Consider the following 22,674-nt stretch of genomic DNA (forward strand, 5'->3'; position numbering starts at 1 on the left):
GAGCGCACCATCCGCTCCGAGCTCCCTGACCTGCACTCAATCTACAGCAGGCGGTGCTGGACCAAGGCCAGGAAGATCGTGAAGGACCTCAGCCATCCCAACAACAGACTGTTCTCTCTGTTGAGGTCAGGAAAGCGATTCCGCTCCCTGAAGACCAACACAGAGAGACTGAGGAGGAGCTTCTTCCCGCAGGCGATACGGTCTCTCAATCACACCACCACACAGTACTGACCCACACATATAGTTCTTACACACACATGGACATTCTGGACATTGTTTTCACTTCATACTTAAATCACTGCTTTGCATGACTTGGATTGCCAAATGGTACTATTATCGGAATACTGTACGCTGCTGTTATTGTGTATATATTTATTTATTTATATTTCTTCATACATTCTTATATAGTTCTATATTGTGTATTTTGTTGTACAGTTATTTTATTTTCAACTTTAATTTATATATTTTATCTTATTCTTCCCAGTTAAATTTACCCTTCATTCTAATTTGTGTTGTACAGTTATTTCATTTTTAACCTTAATTTATATTTTATTCCTTCCTAGTTAAATTTACCCTTTTTAATTTTTCATATTTATTTCCTATCTTATTCATAGCCTTTTCCTTTTTTGTTTTCTTTAGGTCACGAGCAGTTGTCCAAGCATTTCACTACATATCGTACTGTGTATGACTGTGTACGTGACAAATAAAATTTGAATTTGAATTTGATTTATTCATCAGTTTATTATAAATTACAGCCATTTTTACAGATGGTCCCCATTTTTGAGAGGCTCAAAATTAACTGATCAGACTAACATGATTTTACATATTATGTTATTTTAAGCATTTTTAATACTTGCGTGAAGAGTCTTGAGAGAGGGACTGCACTTTGATTCAGCTTCAGATGTTATGCCTGCCTCATTTGTAATGAAATATTAGGGAAACAGGCCTCGTCTAACTGCTCGTCTGTCTAAATTAACTCTGAGCCTCTGACAATGGGGCCAAACTCCACTGTGGTTGTGAACAGAGGCAAAACAAAAACTGTACATATATATACCTAAACATTTTTGGCATGACGGCAAGTGTAGAAAGAACAAAGTCAAATGGTAATCAGAATGGATTTTTCTTTCCTTTAACCAGTTTACAAGAAGGTTTTAACCATCTCAACCACCTTTTAAAACCAACAGAGTCTCTGTGATTCTTTTTGTTATATGGAACTTTTTTTAATGTATTTGCACTTTGAGACTATAATTATAATATTAGGCATTGTTGCAGTGATAAGCACTCCAGTAACACTACTGCAAGCAATATTTGGGATTAAATAGGTCAGGTGCAGCTAGAGATTTGCCTCCTTTTGCAGTTTAATGCTGTAGGCTTTTCTGATTGGATGGTAAACAGAAATGCTAAGGTAACATAGTTTTTCCCTAAACCAACTTTTTTTAAGGCCACTTAGAGTGTATTAGCAGAGCAAACAAAGTTGATAACCCATGGGAAATAATTAGAAATAGACACCATCCACAGCTAAAAATGTTTCCAGTGTGTTGCTGACTAAGTCAGTTTATACAGTGCAGCAAGACAGGCCACCATAACGTACCCCTTCAGAGTACTGCAGGAATCTCTTATTGGTCTCCTTCCTGCCAAATTTCTGTAGGAACTTCTCCCTATAGGCCAGCACAGTGTCCACATGGGTCTTGTGTTTAACTGCCAGCTCCAATGCCCTGGACACAAGATGACATGATGCAGACAGACATGCATCCTCTGTGAACAAATATGCTTCACCTTAACTCTTTAAAACCTAAGTTTAGACTACCTCCATAAAACAAAATCCTTACAAAGCCAAAAATACAAAAAATACATACATGAATAAAAATCTCCCAAAACTGCTTATACTGTCCCTTTACTAGCTGTACATTTCCAACATGAACACATATATACAGAATTATACCTTTCCCAGTTATAAAGGTCAATGTTGACTTGTATGGCCTGGTAGATGAGACCAGCTTGTAAGAAAGCAGCCTCAGCTTCCTGGACCTGACCACTGAACAGCAGCATGTGGGCCAACGATGACTCCTTAGATGGCTGCTCCCTTAGAAAGTTGATGTATTGAACTCTAGGTAACTAAAAGAGGTGAAGCAGCAGATATGCAAAGAGAGAAGCTAGAAATACAGTATCTCTTTTCACTGACAGATTCACTGAAGTTTCACTGAATTTTCCTTTTTTATGGTTTTCTGGTGGTTTACAACACTTGTGTTTAGCTGAACTAGCCAATAAGCAATGCTCTTACCTCTCCAATGGCAGCATAAGCCATCTCTGCAGTAGTCAGCTCTCTGTTTGCCATTGCCATGCCAGCGAGACATGCCCACAAAGATTGGTCCTAGGGATAAAGGGAACAACAGCAGAGAGCATCTTTTAATGAAACCATTTTTTTTCTTTAATTAATATCGACCTATGGCATAAAAAAGGCACCTAACTCAAGGGAGGAAATGGTGTGGTGTTTACACCCTTTGCTATCAGCAGCCTGTAATAATAACACATAATTTGTTCCGTTTTCTGTTGCTGAATCTATGAAAAATGCCAAAGATAACACAATTTGGCAAACATAAAATAGTATAATTGCACCACCAAAGTGAATCCCAAAGAGCTATTAGCCAAAAACTTGGCATCTCTGCAGAGTGTGCTTTAGAAAAAAAAAGGAAACTGGACAAGTGGAGGACAAAATAACTTGCAGGCCTAAAAAAACCATCTACAGCAGATGAGCAACATCTGAAAATATCTGAAAGAGTCTGGAAAGCTTATTGGCAGCAGCTTAATTATTCATCATAACAATGCCAATGCAATAAAAACACACTGGGATAGAAAAACACAGATGAAACACTATCAGTCATGGATTGGTCTCTTTAAAGCCAGACATCAACATTACTGAAGCAGCGTGGGATCATCTAGATAGACGATAAAATAAAAGGCAGCCAACAGCCAAAGAAGAGCTTTGAATGTCCTTCAAGAAGTCTGAAGAACTATTCCTGAAGACTAGACAAGAAAGTTTGACCAAGAGTGTCAAAGAATAAAGTGGTCATACCACATACTGACTTTTAAGCTGGTTAGAATTGCAAAAACTCCCTTTAATCCTGCATTTTCATGCACCTTTGCACATGTTTCAATGAATCACTGCACTGCATTTCCAATTTTCCCAACAAAATATAAAGAAGTGGTGGTGGTGGGGGGGGACTTTTGCCTAGTACTGTATGTTGTAAATCTCATCTTGGTGGACATAAACCAAGTAACAGCTGAGCTGTTACTTACTTAGTTTTAGAAACCAATTGCTATGGAGAGATGAAGTAAAAATTCAGTCCTTTGGCCACATTCACAAATGACATATTTAGCAAAAAAGCACTTAATGAAAAGAGGATGTATCAGTGGGCATAAGGATAGAGTACGACTGTATCTTCAATGCATTCTGGTACACTTTACTCATACTTTAACCAAGTTTTTAAACATGCATGACACACACAAAAACAGGAGGTATTTGCAGTACAAAACAACTATAAATGTAAACAAATGTGTCGCCACTTTATTTCCTGCAGCTGGATTAATTAAAATTTGACCACAAATGGGCCAGCAGTTGAGCAAACTGAACTCCAGAGTCACCACTCTGTAATCTCCTGCGTTTTTCAGTATCCATCACTAAGAAAAACAGCTCCAATTAGAAACCACTCCTGCAAACAACAAATATCATCGGCAGGACTTGCCAGAGATCGTAAACATGACAACACAACTTCACGTGAAACAATTTCACGTGAAATAAACCTTTTTTTTGGCCTACTTAATTGTTAGGTTATAAACTTTAGTCACTGTATGTTAGGTCTGTGCTTCTTGCCTTAATTTATAACATGTTTCTGTTGACTCCTGTCAGGTGAGCACTTACTGACAACAACTGTGGTTCTGGGAAAAGCCACCAAACGCTTACCAGAAGCCGAGAGGATGGGGTCAAGGAAAAAGCTCTTAAAACTGGTGCCTCTCTCCATCCCTTTTGTTCCAACCACCCTTTGCTACTTGTTGTCCGTTTCTCCAAGCTTGTGGTTATTGCATCATTGCCTAAGCAAAGACACAGTCTCACACTGTGCTCAGTGTGTGTGAGTAATATGTTTGGAAAATCCACACATGCATGCAGCAGAGTGTGTATTTATGAGTGAGGTCTGGGGGGTTAATCTGGTAAATGGAGTCACCAGGCTAATTGAAGCTAATTAAAGCCTGCTGGTCAGGTCCCATAAACCTGTCTACTACTTTCTGGTTCAGACATATTATCCATGCATACACGTGACATACGCCATGGGAAGCTGAACTGTACCAGAGCCCCAAGACTGGAGGATATTTAACACTACCACAAAACTGCTAACATAAATACAACGTGAAAGAAATGTAGTAATCAATGCGAAAGCTTAATGCTCACTATGGCTTTGCTTGTACAGCTAATGCAAAGACATACACAGTTCTACAAACACTGAGACCAATTGTACAATGATGTCACATTACTTACATTAAGCACATATAGAAATCACTGACACAAGTAGAAAAGAGTAAAAGACATTTCCAGTATCTTACTTTTGCATAGCAGCAGAGGCGCAGTGCATCCTCCCAGCGCGCAGAGATGCTGTATTCATGCAGGAGGGCAGGAAAGGGTAGTACACTGCTGTACACCAATGAACCATCTCCTTGGCGTAATGTCACTTTGGTGCCAATGTAGTTTAGAACTTGGGGTGCACGTCTGAATTCACTTTGCAAAGACACACACAGTTTGTTACAGTAAATACTGCATTGACAGAGGGCAGAGGGAAAAAATGAGTTTGTTATGCATAAATAACATGTAAATGATTCCTGACGCTGCTTCGACAGACTCATTAACAGTGCAGATTTTACCAGTTTCCTCTACAAGCACGGCATATGTAAACCTGATAAAATGGCCCAACAGCCATGGTACCACTGTAACTTGTACTGTTCTTAGGGCGTCCTGCTTTCTGTAGAACACCATCATTGGTCATTTTTTTAGATACACCTTGCTAGTGCTGGGTTAGGTCCCATTTTGCTTTCAGATCTGCTTAATTCTTCATGGCACAGATTCAAAGATGCTGGAAACATTCTTCTGAGATTTTGGTACATGTTGACATGATAGTATCTGACATATCTCAGTAGCTTTTGAAATACTCAGCCTGCCTGGCACCAGCAACCATGCCACATTCAGAGTCACTTAAACCACTTTTCTCCCCATTCTCAATGCTAAGCTTGAACTTCAGCTGGTCACCTTGACCATGTCTAAATATGTACTGTAAATGCACTGGGTTGCTGCCACGTGACTGGCCAATTTGACATTCGTGTTAATCAGCAGTTGAACAGGTATATCTAATAAAGTGGCTGGTGTATATCCAACAAACCTAAAGAGAAACTTTCAGAAATTTGCAGTTTCTGATGATTTATTAGCTTTTGCCACTTAGACTTTGGTGTTCCTCAAATTTCTGCCTGCTTGAGCACTAAACAGGAATAATAAAACCAGTGAGTGAGTCCAAAATGTGCACAAAAAGTTTACAACCAAGTGTTCAGATTAGTGTAGCAGACACAAGTATAGTTTACAATTGCCTGTACTGACAGTGCAGGCACTCTGCCTTCAATGCTGGCTAACGCTGAGGAGTTCTGGCCAGAAAGCTTTGCACAGTTTGATAGATGTTGGCCATATGCATTTTGCTTTGGAGAATGAGTTAAAAGGTACAGAAAAGCTGCCTCCATTTCTGCTCTTAGTTCATATTTGACATCTTTTCCAGAAACCTCTCAGATGAAAATGCAAGGGCACTGAGAGGTTCTCTTATATACTTCTATCTACTCTGGCCAACTTTAAACTTGAATATAACCTTTTGCTGCTTTTGTAATAGGAACTTACTCGCCATTCTGGTGAATGGTATCAGCTGTTACATGCTAAAGTCACCAATTAATTCTCATCCCCATTTCTTGTACTGCATAATACCTCTCTGTCAGAACCTCTAGAATCTCCCCACGTAAGGTGGTTTTTAGAGTTGGTGCTTTGACGCACCAGACATGGTTAAATTGGCAACTGAGTATTAACAGGATCATTTTACAGAAGTGTCAAGTCCTCATAAGGAGGCTGGAGGATTGGTGGTGTGATATCTATTAGAATTAACAGCCAGGAGATGCTGGTTCACATCCTACTGGAACCTTAGTTTTGTTTTCCTTTTACATCCACTTGCATCTACCTGTAACAACAATAACCTTTCTTTTTGAAAAACAACTCATTGGCCTATGACCAATCACTCTCACTAATGCATTACCCAGTGTGTCAAAGCATAGACACTAATTGTTTATTAATTAGTCACACCAGGGGCTTTGCGAAAGCCCAGGGAAATTACCTGCCATCTTTTATGCACAGTGTCTTCGGTAATAATTCCTTGTCAGTGAAGACAACACTTGGGTAGTACCACACTGTCAGCTGGTTGTCTTGGATTCCACACAGGATGTTAGCAGCATCATTCCAGGCCATACTATGAACCATGCTACCTAAAAGATAGAATATGCATGCAGCTATTACAGTAATCTAACCTTAGTTGCACACACACACGTACACACAAAACAAAGAAAGTCATCACCGATCTTGTTAAGTGCATTCCCTCCATGTCTCACCAATTTTGCAGATTTTGGGTTCTCGTCCAAGATGACGCACGGTGGTCAAATAAAGGTCACGGTTCTTGTCTATCAGGGCAATTTTCCTGTCAGTAGATGGGCCACACTGATCCAAAGCTATCTCCAACACCTCCTGCTACATGGAAATGCACACACACATACACACAAACAAGTAAATAGGTAAGTGGGAATAGGAAAGGACAAAAGATCAGGAAAAGAAAGGAAGAGGGAGAGGCAGTTTGTGTGAGTGTGTGTGTGTGTGTGTGTGTGGTGTGTGAGAGAGTGAGTGAGTCTGTGTGTGTGTGTGTGTGTGTGTGTGTGTGTGTGTGTGTGTGTGTGTGTGTGTGTGTGTGTGTGAGTGTGTGTGTGTGTGTGTGTGTGTGTGTGAGTGTGTGTGTGTGTGTGTTTCTGGCCAGAATTAGCTGGCTTTGGTCCAGTATCTTGGAGCTGTAGCGTGCTGGCAGACAAAGCCATGCTGACAAACAGTAACTACTGCTACTTCTACTTCTTTTCCCTCTTTTCTAATTCTTTTCTTCTTTTCTCTCTCTCTCACTCTCACTTTGATTCCAAACCCCATCTTCTATTTTTTTTCTTTTGTCTTTATTGTCTCTAATCTTTTGGGATTTGTGGTATATTTTCTAAATCAGACTGTCCAAAACTAAAATTTCAACAAACTGTGTGTATGTATAGATGAAAATTAGCAATTAGAATCATCACTGAATTTCACTAAAGCTTGAAGGTTGCAAGCAAAAAGTCAACCTCCTCAGCAGGTGATCCTAAGGACGTGGAAAATAAGGAGTGGAGATGGGTATTGCCAGCCTAAATTATCAACATGATCGATATTTCAGGGAAAAATGCTTTTAACACAGCCCCATTTCAACAATTACAGCAATGAAAAAAAAAATATGCCAGGACAAAGATTTACAGTCAGCAGTTTCAAACTTTTTTTCTTTCCCTTTTGGTCAATGACTTTCACAGGGTCAGGGTGTATGTGTAATGTAACCTGTTATTCCACAAAATAATCTATCAAACTACACTGTAAAATGCTATTTAGCAAGACCCGTTAGCACACCTCTACTCATGGAAAACAATAGCATTCAAAGTTGTAGATAAAGTGATCACTGCAGCATTTATATTAAAATTAATTTGGCCTAATCACAGTAATCACTAGCTGAGGTAAGTCTGCAAATTCTCCCCGCTGATGAGCTATAGATCGTAACTTTTGATGAGGAAGCTAAAAGAGGCTGCTATCCTGGCTAAAAACCATATAATGGTACAAATACAGTTGTGGTCAGAAGTTTCCATACACTCATCCTGGACACAAACGTCCGAGTAGTTTTGATCTTATGATTTCTTTGAAATGTTCTTTTTCCAGAGCAGAATGATTAAACAGCATGCATCTTTAATGGCTTTAAAACACTAGAATTGGGTGAACAAGTTTGAATTTATTTTGGATTTTCTCTAATCCACACAGGACAAAAAACATGCATACAGGCTCAAATACATAGATCCAGTGGGGCAAAAAAGTATTTAGTCGGCCACCAATTTTGCAAGTTCTCCCACTTAAAAAGTTGAGAGAGGCCTGTAATTTTTATCATATCATCCTCTATTGTGTTGTACATTTCATTGTTTTTCTTTACGCTACCTGTTCTGACCTGTCTCCCTAATGTGATGTTTGTGTATTGTATGTATGGTCGGGAGAGGTCCAATTTTGCTGCAGGCAACTGCAAGTGACAAATAAAGGCTTCACCATCATCATCATCATCATCATCACAGGTATACCTCAACTGTGAGAGACAAAATGAGGAGGGAAAAAAATTCAGAAAATCACATTGTGTGATTTTTAAAGAATTTCTTTGCAAATCAGACAATGTGATTTTCTGGATATTCTTTCCTCATTTTGTTTCTCACAGTTGAGGTATACCTATGATGAAAATTACAGGCCTCTCTCATCTTTTTAAGTGGGAGAACTTGCACAATTGGTGGCTGACTACCGTAAATACTTTTTTGCGCCACTGTGTAGCCCCAGTAATGTTAAATGTCCGTTAACTAGTTACACCTTCATCAGATATTGTTGGTAGCCATTAACAAGCTTCTAACAACTGTGGTCAGATTCCCGGGTGTTCCATCAGTATAAAGTTCATGGTAGGCTTGAATCTGGGTTGTTTCTGAACATCCCAACTAATTTCCTCTCATCTGAGGGTGACGCTTGTGGTCTTCTACCAGACCTCGTTAAAGACGTGAGACATCAGAATAACTTGTGAGTAAGTACAATTATTTGTAATGATGACATTGGAATCTGCAGTTGTTTAGAAATGGCTACAAAGAATCTTCCCAAATTGTGTAAATCTGCAATTATCCTTCTTAGACCTTCATTGAATTCCTTGGACCTTCCAATTCTTTTGAGTATTGGTCAGTCCAATGAATGCTGTCAAACAAATTATTTTAATGCTGACAAAGAGAAGCTACCAGACATAATAGGCCTAGATAGATAGATCAAGTTAAAATACATTGTAGAACTTTTCACAGCACTTAATAAACAATTTAAGTGAGTGTATGTATACATTTGAGCCTCTATGTATACTTGACCATGTGTATTAGAGAAAATCCTAAATAATGTCAATAAAGTTGTATGCTTTACAATCATCGCATTCTGGAAAAAGAACACTTCAAAGAAATCATTAAAAGCCCCAAATTACCATGACTTTTATGCCCATGATGAGTGTATGGAAACTTCCGACCACAACTGTTTGTCACCAAGGTCGCAGCAGCACTGACAAGGACACATAAATTTCACTATATCCCTTTTTGATCAGATCATGCACTAAATTCTGCCCCTTTAACATGATAAGGCCATGTTTTTAAAAAAGGTATTTATTGTTACTAAGCTGTAACTGAACAATTCATGCACATGGAGACAGTTTATCTTATTAATAGGAAGATTTCTTTTTCATGTAACTTTATCTTCTGCTGCTCAAGATAATAGGAGGTTTTGCTGGCAATACAAAATTAAAGACAGAGCATTTTAGGTGTAAATTCAGAAGGCTCATATCACTACTTATAATTCAGCTCAGTTCACAGAAAGAAAACATATCTTGAAGGAAGACGTGATGAACAACATGGATGTATTAACGTACATATTGCTCTTGTGGCATTATTTTCTGTATGAGGATTAATGCTATGAAAATACTTTATAATCAGTATTTGTCATCATTTTATAAGAAGCATCTGTAAAAAGAGGGAAAACCCCAATAATTAGGCAATTCCCTGTGAGCAAGCATTTGGCAACAGTGGGGAGGAAGAACTTCCTTTTCAGAGGAAACCTCCAGCTGAACCCAACTCAGAAATGGGCAGCCATCTACCGTGGCCAGATCGAGGGTGAGGAGAAAGAAAAGAATGAAAAGTGGAGCAGAGAGAGAGGCCAAAACAGAAACTACATGGGAAGGAAGACAAAACTTCAAGATATGCAGTAGTGGCATGTAAATGAATCAGAAGTTTAAAAAAAACATGTTCCCATGTGAACATTAAAATAATGATCTAATTAAAAACAATTGCAATTAGTGTTATTACTGTTATTGCTACAGCAAAAGGCTTCAGTTTGATGAAGCATGCATAAAAACCTTTCACTTTTCACTCGGCTGTAGGAAACATAATAAATACAGCTTGTTACACAATAATGGGAGGCTGCGTTATACATAACTGAACTGTGTAATACTAAAACTAAACAAATGTGTGTTCACTCTGACTCTGTGTTTTGGTTGAAAAAATAAACACACATTTGAACAGCCACCATCAGACAGCTTCTGTTATTATGTCCTATCATATCAACGCATAATAAAACACAAATACTAACGCATTCTAACCAGTCACACTGACAGCAGCAACTCAATGCATTTAGGCATATCACAAAGCTCAAAGCACCTCAAAATAATTTCTTGACCATGATAATGACTTTAATGTACTTTTTTTTTTTTTTTTTTTTTTAAATGACATCAGAAACAGCAGTATGCGACATTACGTGATGGCAGAGCTTCAGTTCATCCTTTGTCATTTTTTTTTTTTTTTTTTTAATAAATAGGACAGGGGGAATGAATGAGAGAAAGAGGGGGAGAGAAAGAAAACCAAAGGGGAGAAGAGATGGTGAGAAGGGGGGAAGGAAGAAAAAGAAAAAAAAAAACTCCTGGGTCACCTGTATGGAGAAAAACAAACAAAAAAAACAGAGGAGACAGCAAACAACAAAGAGCAACATAATAGTAGAGAAAACAAAGCACCATCACAATAAACTAGCTAGTCATAGATATCAATAGTCTAAATAATAAACGATATTGTGCAGCACGCAAGATAGACAGCGCACAGTGTGCTTTGAGGCAGCAGCCAAGAAAGCTTTAGTCCGCGTCTGTGAATACCCATGTGTACACCTGTGTGCATACCTGTGTGGATCAGCATGCTTGCATTCCAAAGGTTTCTCCATGTAAGATCTGCTAGGGAGTGTGGGGGGGCCACAGCCCCGTCCTCCAGGGTGTGAAGCGGTATGGAGGAGATCAAAACTCCAGACATCCAGAGGCCCCCAGAACACAAGAGACCAAGGAAGACCAACAGAGGGGCAGCCGCGCCACTGTTCCAGTAAGAGCTGAGGAGAGTCCCAGATGAGGGCTCGCCCAGCAGCCGCGGAGCAGAAGCCAGGGGGAGTTGCAGTGACGCGCCCGTGAGCTCCGCCGGCCCCCAGCTGTGCCTGAGTGACCGAGCCCCAGGCCGAGAGGCCGGGGGCACCCCACCTCCAAAGGGGGCCCGAGCGAGCCCCAGGCCCCAGGCCCCGACAAGCGGCCGCCAAGGAGTGAGCCGGTGTGTACCCGGACGCCCACCCCCAGACACAAAGAACCACCAGCACACCGACACCTGAGGGAGTCCGCCACCGGCAGGGGAAGTGGTGGTGGGTGGAGATAGGCCTCCAAACCTTGGAGGGCCTGAGGTGTCCCCAGAGAGGTGGCGTCTGATACCCAACCTGACATATAGACACAGACATACAGGCACACACAGACACAAACATCCATTCCCACCCTCATGCTCTCATATGCACTCACTCCACACTCAACCAACGTGGAGACAGACATAAAGAGACGCTGTACACACAATCACACTCCCCAAGCGTACTCTACAAACCGGGTCTAGGTACCCTTGCCCCTGGAGGGGGGAATTGCACCCAGACCCAGGTGGTGTTACCCTTTTCCCTGCGGTGGGGAGAGGCAGACCACCCCGACTCCGCAGCAGCAGGGAGGCCCCACACCCCAGACCGCAGCTCGGACGGCCAACTCCTCCTACTAGCCCTCCCGCTCCAGCAGGCCGCAGAGAATGGGGGTGGGAGAAGACTCCAAACCTCCCTCCACCCGCTCATTGTAGTGTTGATGCATATGTGTTCTAAGGTGCAATTAAAACCCAGGAGGGCATGGAGCTACCTGCCAAGGAGCAGCAGGTAAGCGCATAGTCCCTCCTGCTAGCCCTCAATGACTAAGTGTATTTAAAATTGAGAGGTGGGCAACGACGTCAGGGGTGAGGTTACACCCTGATGGTAATTTGGACTCCGTGATTGTGCCCACCCCCAAGATCCTATATGTATGTGTAATGAGAGTGTGAATAATGTGAATGTCTAAGTTGTGGGATAAAATTGAGGCAGAGGCAGCCAGAAGGGGACAGAGGGGGGGATAGCCTCCTCTGCACCCTGGTGACATACCCCTACTCCAAGGCCCTGCATGTGTGGGTGGTTGTGGGGAGCGGGAAGAGGGAGGCAGCTGGAGATGGGGAGGGAAGGAAGGGAGGGGCAGTAACCCCTCCCTGGGGCCAGCTCCCCCGCTGACCCCAGTAGGCACTCCCACCCTTCGCGACCCGCCAGGGAAAGGGGGCCCAGGCCCATCAGACCGGGGCCCAGTGCAGTAGCGCCCCCCGGCTCCACAGAGCCCTGGACAGTCCACCCAACCCCACCACAGAGAAAACTGCACCCACCCCACCATCCATCATCTTCCAGACTACATAAGACGGTAAACGCCCAGGCTGAGATCTTCCTCCACCTCTCCTGTATCTCCCCCTCCTGCAGAGAGTTCCTGAAGAGAAGAAAGCTCCTGCAAGATGTGACCATCCCCCCCACCAGTTGAAGAGCCCCCCAGGCGGCTCGACGCACCGGCGGCACCCTGCTCCAGGGCCGGGCCCCCATGCACCCACCGCCCACAACCCCGGCAACACACAACCAGGACCCAAGCCCCCGAGGCCCGGCCCGGGCCCCAGCCCAGAGACGGAGCGCCCCCAGAACCTCACGCCCATCCCGGACCCACCCAGGGGCAGCCAGGTTGCCAGGTCAGTAACCCACGTCCGTCAGCACAGACCCTCCCCTAGCCCCGCTGCACGCAGCCGCGAGGAAACAGTCACCTGAGAGCCAACAGAGCCCCCAACCGGACGTGACCGCTACCCCGGGTTGAGCCCCCCAAGGAAGATGCCTCCGGGGAACCCCCCGACGCCCTAAGCCTGTCCCTACCCCCTCACCAATCACAACAGTGAAGGCGGGACCAAACTATGACCCCCCACCCCCACTAGGTGATGGAGCTGATAAAAGGGGCCCAGAGCAATTGATCTAATGTGGTGGCAGAGGCTGTGTCAAGACTAATGTAATCTAATAGATAATTTCTATATTGGTTAGAATTAAGATTATTTTTATTTTTCCAGTTCATGAGGACTGTTTTCTTGGCTATGCATAGGGCAGTGAAGATCATATGGGCTATATTCTTTTCTGAAGTGACATTATCTAAGCTGCCCAGTAGACACACTAAGGGGGAAGTTGGAATGTTACATTTCAGACACTTTGATAAGTCTTCACATATCTCGCGCCAAAACTTTTGCACTGGTGGACAGAACCAAAGAGCGTGGATGTAATTGTCTGGTGTATTGCCTTGACAGTGTGAGCAGTTGTTGGAAGATGTAAAGCCCATCTTGAACATCCGATGACCTGTATAGTGCACTCTATGTAGTATTTTGTATTGTATTAATTGCAGACTGGGATTTTTAATTAATTTAAAGGTTTTTAAGCAAATCTGAGACCAGAAGTTTTGGTCTAGGTTGACTGATAAATCTGCTTCCCACTTTGCAGTAGGGAGGGATATTGATTCATCTAATTTAGAAAGTGTTCTGTATATTTTAGATAATAATTTGGGGGATTTAAGAGATAAGTCACAGTCACTCCCCTTTTGGGGTGTGGTGGAAGAGCATCATGGATCAGTAAAAACTGTGTGGCGCTATCATGACAATATGGACGCAAAATCGCTAATGAATGTTTTTAACACCTTGTTGAATCTTTGCTGCTAAGAATTAAAGGGGGTCCAACCAGGTACTAGCACTGTGTACTTACTAAAGTGGCATGTGAGCATAAAGTTATCTCGTTTTGTATAATCAAAGTTTAATAAATAAATAAATAAATAAATAAATAAATAAATAAATAAATAAATAAATAAATAATCTGATGTGGTCAGAGAACTTCCTTGTTGCTGAAGTACATTTGGTCAGAAAGAAAGCAGGTTACTAACCTTGTGGGTCAAGGGCTTCCCATCACCAAGAGCCTTTCCAGTCAGGGCATCAAAGAGAAGGATAACTTGTGAGAGAAAAATAGAAAGAGGACACAGTAAAAGCACAGTCCGTATGATTTTGAAATTTTATAGTAAGCATGGAGTTTTCCCCTCACCTTTTTCATCACTCTTGTCCCGAATGGCTATGGTGTCGTTACTAAGAGAGACACTCTGGGCATTTAGAATATCTGCTCTCATACCCGGGAACTTTGGGGACGATATCAATCGTCCTTCATAGGAGAACGTATACAACCCTGCTCCATCCACTAGTAGAAAATGTCTGGGAGGGGGAGACAAGAGAGGCCAAGTTACTGTATATGCTGTATATTACACATTATACGACTGAGGTAACATGGTGAGGAATAAAGGGGAGCAATCAGGGAAATTAAATACATAACAGACGGTAAGAGTTAATTAACTGACACAAGAAGGTAATTTAAACATTTACTGAACAGCAACACACTGACTCATCAATCTAAACTGCGATTACAAAATGGCCAGTAATCTATTTAGCTCCATGCTGAGTGTCAGGGACACTGCACTGGAGTATTGCACAAGAGCTACTCCATATTAATCTAATTTCCCCCAGTGGTTTCACTCTCAGCCTTATTGTATGACAGGGCTGGCTGAGCTAGAGCACAACCCGGCTGTGTGTGTACGTGTGCGTACGTACATGTGCCCGTGCGTGTTTTTGTGTGTGTGTGTGTGTGTGTGCGCTTGGTTGGCTGCTGCTTGATGAGTGGCCAGTGCAGAGTAATGAAGCATTAGAGAAGCTGATAGATGATCCAACAGCCTGTTCTCTCTCCTGCTGCTTTGCTCCTGGAATAAAAAGACTCACTTCTCTGCTTGTAGGATGAGGCTGACTGTTCCCTCCTTTAGGTCAAAGATGAGAGGAGTATTCCAGTTTCTTGAGCTGGCAAAAATAAACAGCACAGTCGCAGACATTAAATAACTGTGCTACATCTGGCACAACTGCAGAGATGAGGAAAAAAAAAAGCACAAATATGACCCAGAGCAAAAGGATAAAAAACAATAAAAGACACAATATTTAGACAATATCAATGAATGGAGAGGAGATAAATCTGCAGAGTGAGCATAAAGAGTGCAGGCCTGAAAACAATCATTATAGGATGAAGTCTGCAGAACATGTTCCCTTGTTCCTAATCCTATTATTTTTCCATGAAGTGAAACAAAAAAACCCCAAACATCTCCATATTTTACAAAACACACAGATCATGAAGTAACAATAGCCTGAAATGAATCAGCAACTTGGTAAGATTTGGTTGTTTTTCCCTCCCATCAGAACCATTTTTTCTGTGTGGTTATGTTTTATTTTTGTAGGTTTTTCTAGCTACACGGCATGAGATTTCAGTATATTCTGGTTGAATCAAAAGACTTTTCTCATGCTTTGCTCAGTAAAAGAGGAGCATGTTTTGTACAACAACAAAATATACTGAAAGCACATGATGAGAAACTATGACTTTGAATAGAGGATGAGAAGATTTAAAAAAAAAAAGACAAAAAAAGAGCACTACTCACTTGTAGACATAGCACTGGAGGGAAGTCGCAACCACTAGGTGACCGTGTGCCAGAGATGCTTTGATGACTCGATCTCTAAACTCCAATAAGTCCACTGCATCGTTCAGCACATTCCTCACCTGTGGAAAAGACAGGAAAGGAGAGGAGAGAGGGGGACTTAAAAGTGGAAAAAAAGTGTAGGGATGACTTGACTTTGCAGAAAGTATGACACAGGCACAAACTTTATATTACTGAGCAAACAATTCTCATTTAAAATGCAAAAAAAAAAGGAAACCCCAACAAAAAGGAAAGACGCTAGCTTCAATAGCAGAGGGCTGAACACAGTCACGTACACATTGGAGTGTAGTTATTCGTAATATACACAGGAAACTATATACAGTAAATCCAAGTATACGCAGGTCAGCTGTGGACACAGGGAAAGCAGTTCTTACTGTTTTAAGTGTGTGCGTGCAGTGGTCGGTACTAATTTTTTCACCTGCGTAGATAAATACTTCCCTCCAGCTCTCTGTGTGAATGAATGAAGGAGCCTTTTCCAGCACCAGGTGAAAGGTGGGGTTATTTTTACAGCTTTACAAATCTTCCTCCTCTGCTCCCTCCAGCAATCCAAATTTACATGCAACACAACCAGGAATAAAAAACATTTGACCGCAAGGTGGTAAATTTAGCTGGCTGATTCACAAACCACTGGCAGATGTGCAGTTTTAAAACGGACTTCGAGGAGGAGAGAGGGAGGAGGGAGACAGAGAAGCGCCTGCGAGGCTGAAAATAAATGGCTGATGACCCAACTTTGTTTGGTTTACACAAACTGCACTTGGTAGAGTTGTCTATGGGTGCACATGTGTGTTGGCACACGTGTGTAACCCTGCTTCTGTAGGTGTGTGTGCGTCCCTGCCTGAAAATAAACGAGTGTGTGTGTGTACACTTGGGTGTGTTAACCGCATGTAAACGCTACCTTGTGGTGAGTGCAAGTTTAAAGGGTAGAGAATGGTGAAGCGAGGGAGGCGGCGAGACAGGCTGGTCATTGTCATTGCAGGGCTGCACACTGGCACATTGGGAGGGTCCTCCTATAATATATGGCCACAGCTAGCCAAGGCCTGGGAGGCATTTGCTTCGCTATATAGCATATTTATTCGCCTCTGTATAGTTTGCCTATAGCATTGCACTATTTTTCAATTCTCTTGCTACACCAACATAACGGAGTTGGCTCTGTTAAGTGTTTGGGTAAATATCCATACTCCTTTTCCCTAACAGGCAAGCTTATTTTCAGTGATTTTGGTTTAAACACAGACAGCTCTGAAGAGCAGAAAAGCACTTTTTATTATAGACCAGAAACAAAATGATTTTTACTATGATTCTTTTGGACACGTATATGATTACACCATTTATTTATGCACAAGTTACTGAAACATATTTGTCTTTTGGTTTACTTTAGATTCCGTCAGTCTTTTATCACCTGCTTTGTTAAATTAGAAAGGAAAACTAATTTGATGCAAACACAAACTCATTTGTATGAGGTAATCTTTCTACCTGCATGGTTCTCCTCTTTGTAAGAGTGATCACAAAATTCTTCCACTCCCAGTGCTGCTCCACCACATGGGCAAAGATGACATGTCCGTTGCCGCAGGCCCCGGCCAGCTGGGTGCCATCCGCGGACCAGGCCAAGCTGAACACACTCCCTGTGTTGGGCTTCTCCAACGCATAGGACCACTGGAGAGGGGCGAGATGAAGAATGAAATGGTAAATTGTTGGTGATATTAATAAACAATGTTAAACAATTACCTGTGGGGCAGTTTAGGAACTACTGACAATGTGAAGTTTAGCGAGCAGAAGCAGTAAGTCAACACACATGTGAGTGCTTATATGTGTGTATGTGCACATAATATAAACTCTGCCAGAAAGACATAGGCCCAGTCAGTCATTGAGCAGTGATGAACCGTGAGACACAGACAGAGAACTTAGCTCTGCACCGCTCATAAACATACACTGCTATTTTCATCGACTACACTGATGGGGGGCTGGGAGAAGAGGGAGGGTTCATGGGTGTCTCTGAACTAAAGCTAATTAACAAAATCTCTTCCTTCTTTATATGAGAATAGGTTCAGTAAAGTCAGGGCTGAGAAGGATGGGGAAAAGAGGAGCAAAGAAAGAAATAATGACACTTTTTCTTGTCTGCTGTGCTGCATCAGACAGTCTGTCTGATAGTAAAGAATGGCAAAAGACACAACTGTGAGATAAGGAACTCCTTACTATCCAAGTCAAGGCACCCCTCATACTGCCCACCTCCCCTGTTTTTCTACTCTGGCATAGAACATAAGAGCAAAGGCTAAGGCCATTATGTTTTGATTCAGCAAGATTCTGTTGAGACAATGAATAAACTAACAGACAAAAAAAAATCCAGTTTGTTATTTTCCAGAATGATCTCTCTGAAGGCCATGGAGTAGTAGGTAAAGGCACAATGAATATGTTTTGTGACATCGAAATTGTTGCTATTATCTATCATCTACAATAACTAGAGCCAATTTTCCTCACACAATAAGCCCTTCTGCCACTAGAGTCCCCCTTCCTCATCCTCCACAGCTGTGCCTGACCTCCTCTCTTGCCTTGAGCGCAAGTAGCTGGCTGACCTGAGTTTCTTAGCTGCAGTCTTCCACACAAACGCATGCATTCACACTGTAACCTGCTTATTAGGGAAGAAAAGTGCTAATGTTAACCTAGCCCTGCCTGCTTGCCTGCAATGGAGAGACAGGTGTGGTGCAGTGGGCCAAGTGCTGCGGTGAACCTTGGAGCAAAGGCCTCAGTGTGTTCGCCGCCTAACACACACGCAGCTGCGGGATGTGAGGTGTATCGTTATTTCCTCTTCGTTGCCTCTGACAGGAGTAGAGGTAAAGTCAGAAAGCTACAGGTTTCTGGGCAGCTGCTTTGATCTCTCTCCTTCTCCTGGTCCCGTCTGCCTCATACACCCACCACTCAGCTGGTTTTGGTCAGCACCCTCCCAGCAGTTAATGTCATATCAGGACCCAAAATAGCTTTAGGAAAAAGGACCTTTCCCATGTGGACAAAGGCTAGTTTGTTAAAGTGAGATTAATTTATATTTATCTTTTTCTCCCCTCCCTTCTTCCTTTAATTTCAGCAGCTTCAACTTCCTTTATGCATTACATTAATTACATTTTCTTTAAATCAACATACTTTTTACATATAGATTTTTTTTGTTTTCCTCTCTTCCAAAAGAGTGAAAGTGTTCTTGCTTGAGCTCCAAAGCAGAGCAGCTTGGGCCAGCATTTACAATAACAACAGAACTCATTTATTCTTCTGCTAACATCTTGAGATGACCCACTCTGTGTTAAAGCACACCAGGGGTAAACGAGGGGGGGGGATGGAAGACAGAGCGATGGATAGATGGAGGGTCAGAGATCAAGCCGAATGTATACAACAGATTGTAATGAAGCAGGACATGTGATATCGGCCTGAGGAGCACTGCTGGATCCATGCTTACCTAATGCTTTTAACACATTGAGCCATTTGACTCTTTCTGGAGCCAGTGAGCGTGTGCGTGTGTGTGTGTGTGTGTGTGTGTGTGTGTGTGTGTGTGTGTGTGTGTGTGTGTGTGTGTGGAAAGAGGGAGTTGCTTTTATATGTGTGCAATACACGGCATGTGTGCACCTAAGTTTGAGTTTGCGTGTGAGTAAAAGTACAAAGGAAATGAAAAAAAGTTTAAACAAAATGAATATACGAATGCAGGAAATAAGACAACAGAAATTCAGTGTGAGTTCACATGTTGCTCTAATGTGTACATGTGTGTAAAAGAGGTGAAAATCCTCTGGCTTGTCAAGAGTTGTCAGCCAGTGTCTGACTATGGGACACAAGGGGGGACTCCTATTGCTCTCCTGAGATGAGCGGACTGTGCCTGGAGGACCAGGGATACAAAAATCTTTTCCAGAGCAGCACTCAGAGGAAAGCTCACTCTCTCACTCCATCTTTATCTCCTTCATCTACCTTTCTTTCATTTATTCCCTCTCTCCTTATTGGAAAAGAGTTGAATAATTCTGACACTTGGCTGCTTAACAAGAAACTGGTTAGAAGAACAGAAAGTCCTGCATTAAAAATGACCATACGAGAATAATAAAACCAGCTGACTTAAAGGCAAGGCAGGAGGTTATCTAGAAGAACAACTCTCCTTCTGCATCCTGTGCTGTTGTTTGTATACAGCAAAAGGAAGAAAGACAGGCACAGTCTGACTGATGACTTAGCTTGACTGCAGTAGGTTTAACCTCATACTCAATTATATTGTCTCAGAGTGTCACAGAATCACAGAAATTTAGAGTCGATAGATATTTGACTTCTAAACGTTCAACCCACCCCCCCATTTTCTTTCTTTTTTTTTTTTTTAAATACACTGCAAAGCCAGACTGGTGTGCTCCGATTTTAAAGAGGATGTGAGACTGGTAATAAACAGAGGAGAGCAGATCACTGACTACTACAAGAACAGTAGAGATGGGGGAGCGCAGCAAGGGAAGGTGAATCAGTCTGTGGCAATACATTTGGCAAATGGTTTTACTGCAGCCCAGAGGGGTGGAACTCTGCTGGATACTTGAGAATTCTACTTGACAAGGTTGCAAGGAGATTTAAGATTAGTGCAGAGAGATGTTAAACAGCATCAAGAGAGAACACACAGACAAGGACATGGTCTGTATAGAGGCCAAAATAAAGATTTGGCTGTGGGATGTGGAAGGTGAGTTTCGGCCGTCATCTAGCCAGAGTCCACTCTGGTCATTGAACACCGTATATCCATAATGGGCAGCTTTGTGGTCAGAGGGAAGGTGGCAGACATGACGTTTAGTTCTCAGCTAAGGTTTGGGGGAGAGAGGGTGAGACCCCTGAAAGTCACAATGAGCTTATACAAAAAAAAAAAAAGGAAAAAAAGATGAAACACTTTACACATAGCAGCAATGCTATGTATGCAAGTCTAGGTGTGTACTCCAATGCAGATGAAAACACACTCACACAAATTAAAGTTAAGCAGTTAAAAACTGCTGTGTACCAACGTGAGAAGTTCTGTTTTGTATTCATTGTAAACAGTTTGTGTTTCAGTCTTCTTTTTTTCTTTGTAAACAATATCCACAGATACTCAATAAAAATATTTTGAATTAAAAGAAAAACTGCTGTGTATTTATGAAACAGATGCAGGAAAATGGAAAATAAAGTGCAGTAACTTATTTAAACATGTGGAATCATGAATGGATATACAGTCTATAAAGCAAAAACAGAGTTTCTAATGCGCTTCGAAGTCAGTATTTGGTGTGACCAACTTTTTTTTTTTTTAAACAACCTGAACTCTCTTAAGCAAGCTTTCCTGTAATCTTTTAATCAGCCTTCAAGAATACTTGAAGGACATTCTTTGGATGTTAGTTATCTTTGGTTCCATTCTCTAGTTAGATGCTTTCACACTGCTTCAACTTTTGAGGACTCGCAGAGGTCAGTCCATGACTGATTCCAGTTTGTTCACCTGTGTGTTTGTCTATACAGGTATGCTTTTACTGCATTTACAGTGTGTTTGGGATCACTGTCACGCTGAAAAATGAAGCTATTGCTAATCAGTTGCTTTCCAGGTAGTATTGCACGATGGATCGAAATCTGATGCTGAAATGCAGTTCCAAACCATGACAGAGCCTACACAACATTTTACAGATGACTGTAGACACTCACTGTTGTACCTCCGCTGTAAATACTGACAATAATTTGAACAAAAAGTTTCACATTTGGATTTGTCACTCCATGAGACCTGCTGCCACTGATTTTAAGCCCAGGTCTTGTGTAATTTGGCATACCTCAGCCTATTCTGCTGGTTTCCCTTCCTTGAAAATGGCTTCTTGACAGCCACCTTCCCCTGAAGCTCTGGCAAACTGAAGGGCCAGATACATCTCACAGGAAAATAAATAAATAAATAAATCCAACAAACACCCGACACAGGACCTATTTCTTATGCACACAACTTTCAGACACTAAAACAGATAAACAGAGTTTTTTAACCTCCAGGCCAAGTTTCTAGCTAATAGCACTTTGGGAATCACCTTAGTGGGATAGAAAAATACTATTTTATGCCTGTCAAACTGTGTTATCCTTGGCATTTTTCATAGATTTAACTAAAGGGGGAACAAATTATCTGTTTTTGCAAAGGCTGATAGTAACAAATTGCTTTTTTTGCTAACCTGTATTTTATGTAAAAACAACACTGGTTCATCTTTTGAGTTAGGCGGCTGTTTCTGCTTGAACAATTTTTGGATTAGGGTTAAGTGACTTAACAAAAATAAAACATTTCTCTTTTAAAAATGGTCAGGTACAAAGACAGGAAATGAACACAAGTAAAAAAGCAAAAAACAAAAAAGGCCTTCAAAAAGCCTGCAGACCTACTGGTGAAGACTACCTTATAAAAAATGACAAGAAACTGGATCATAAGCAGCAAAATACAATTTGAAAAAAAGGAATGGCTCAATAGCTTCAACAGCATGAAATAAATAGTTTAATAAACCTTAGTATGTACTAACCTTTACCATATTTAGCTGGCTGGTGTTACTACTTGGGGCTATTTTTATTTAAGCGATGATGCGCAGACCCTAGCTTGCAGCATGCAACCACCTGTAAGTGCACACAAGACTGCACACAGTCTTTTGATGCACGGCCTCTTCGAGGAGCGTGCGCTTGCTCTCCTCCTCCTCTCTTCCTCCTCACGTTCGGCATTTCTTGACATATGTTTACCATTAAGACTGGCAGGTGTTGTAGACCTGCCCCTTCTCTCTATTGTTGCCCTGTAGCTGCAGCCGGCACGGGGACGACTGCAAAAAGGTTATTTTAAGAG

The 22,674-nt window shown here is 41.8% G+C and overlaps 1 protein-coding gene across 4 annotated transcripts in view; it reads right to left on the reverse strand.

Annotated features, from left to right (window-relative positions):
• ift80 (intraflagellar transport 80 homolog (Chlamydomonas)) overlaps window positions 1-22,674 on the reverse strand; it is a 45,745-nt gene that overhangs the window by 2,615 nt on the left and 20,456 nt on the right. Inside the window, exons 9-19 of one of the 4 annotated variants that reach the window (XM_042224130.1) lie at window positions 17,349-17,528; window positions 15,822-15,940; window positions 15,121-15,195; window positions 14,399-14,562; window positions 14,244-14,308; window positions 6,679-6,811; window positions 6,408-6,555; window positions 4,597-4,768; window positions 2,282-2,371; window positions 1,943-2,115; window positions 1,592-1,715 (exon numbers count right to left, since the gene is read on the reverse strand). In XM_042224130.1, coding sequence (XP_042080064.1) covers window positions 1,592-1,715; window positions 1,943-2,115; window positions 2,282-2,371; window positions 4,597-4,768; window positions 6,408-6,555; window positions 6,679-6,811; window positions 14,244-14,308; window positions 14,399-14,562; window positions 15,121-15,195; window positions 15,822-15,940; window positions 17,349-17,528 — 1,443 coding nt within the window. Of the gene's footprint in view, window positions 1-1,591; window positions 1,716-1,942; window positions 2,116-2,281; window positions 2,372-4,596; window positions 4,769-6,407; window positions 6,556-6,678; window positions 6,815-14,243; window positions 14,309-14,398; window positions 14,563-15,120; window positions 15,196-15,821; window positions 15,941-17,348; window positions 17,529-22,674 lie in introns of those variants that run through there. The other 3 variants (XM_005930022.3, XR_006054771.1, XM_042224131.1) reach the window with 3 other exon arrangements.

This window comes from Haplochromis burtoni, unplaced genomic scaffold, assembly GCF_018398535.1.
Source record: "Haplochromis burtoni strain Fernald_Lab_line unplaced genomic scaffold, NCSU_Asbu1 Contig_128, whole genome shotgun sequence".
Taxonomy (NCBI): Eukaryota; Metazoa; Chordata; class Actinopteri; order Cichliformes; family Cichlidae; genus Haplochromis; species Haplochromis burtoni.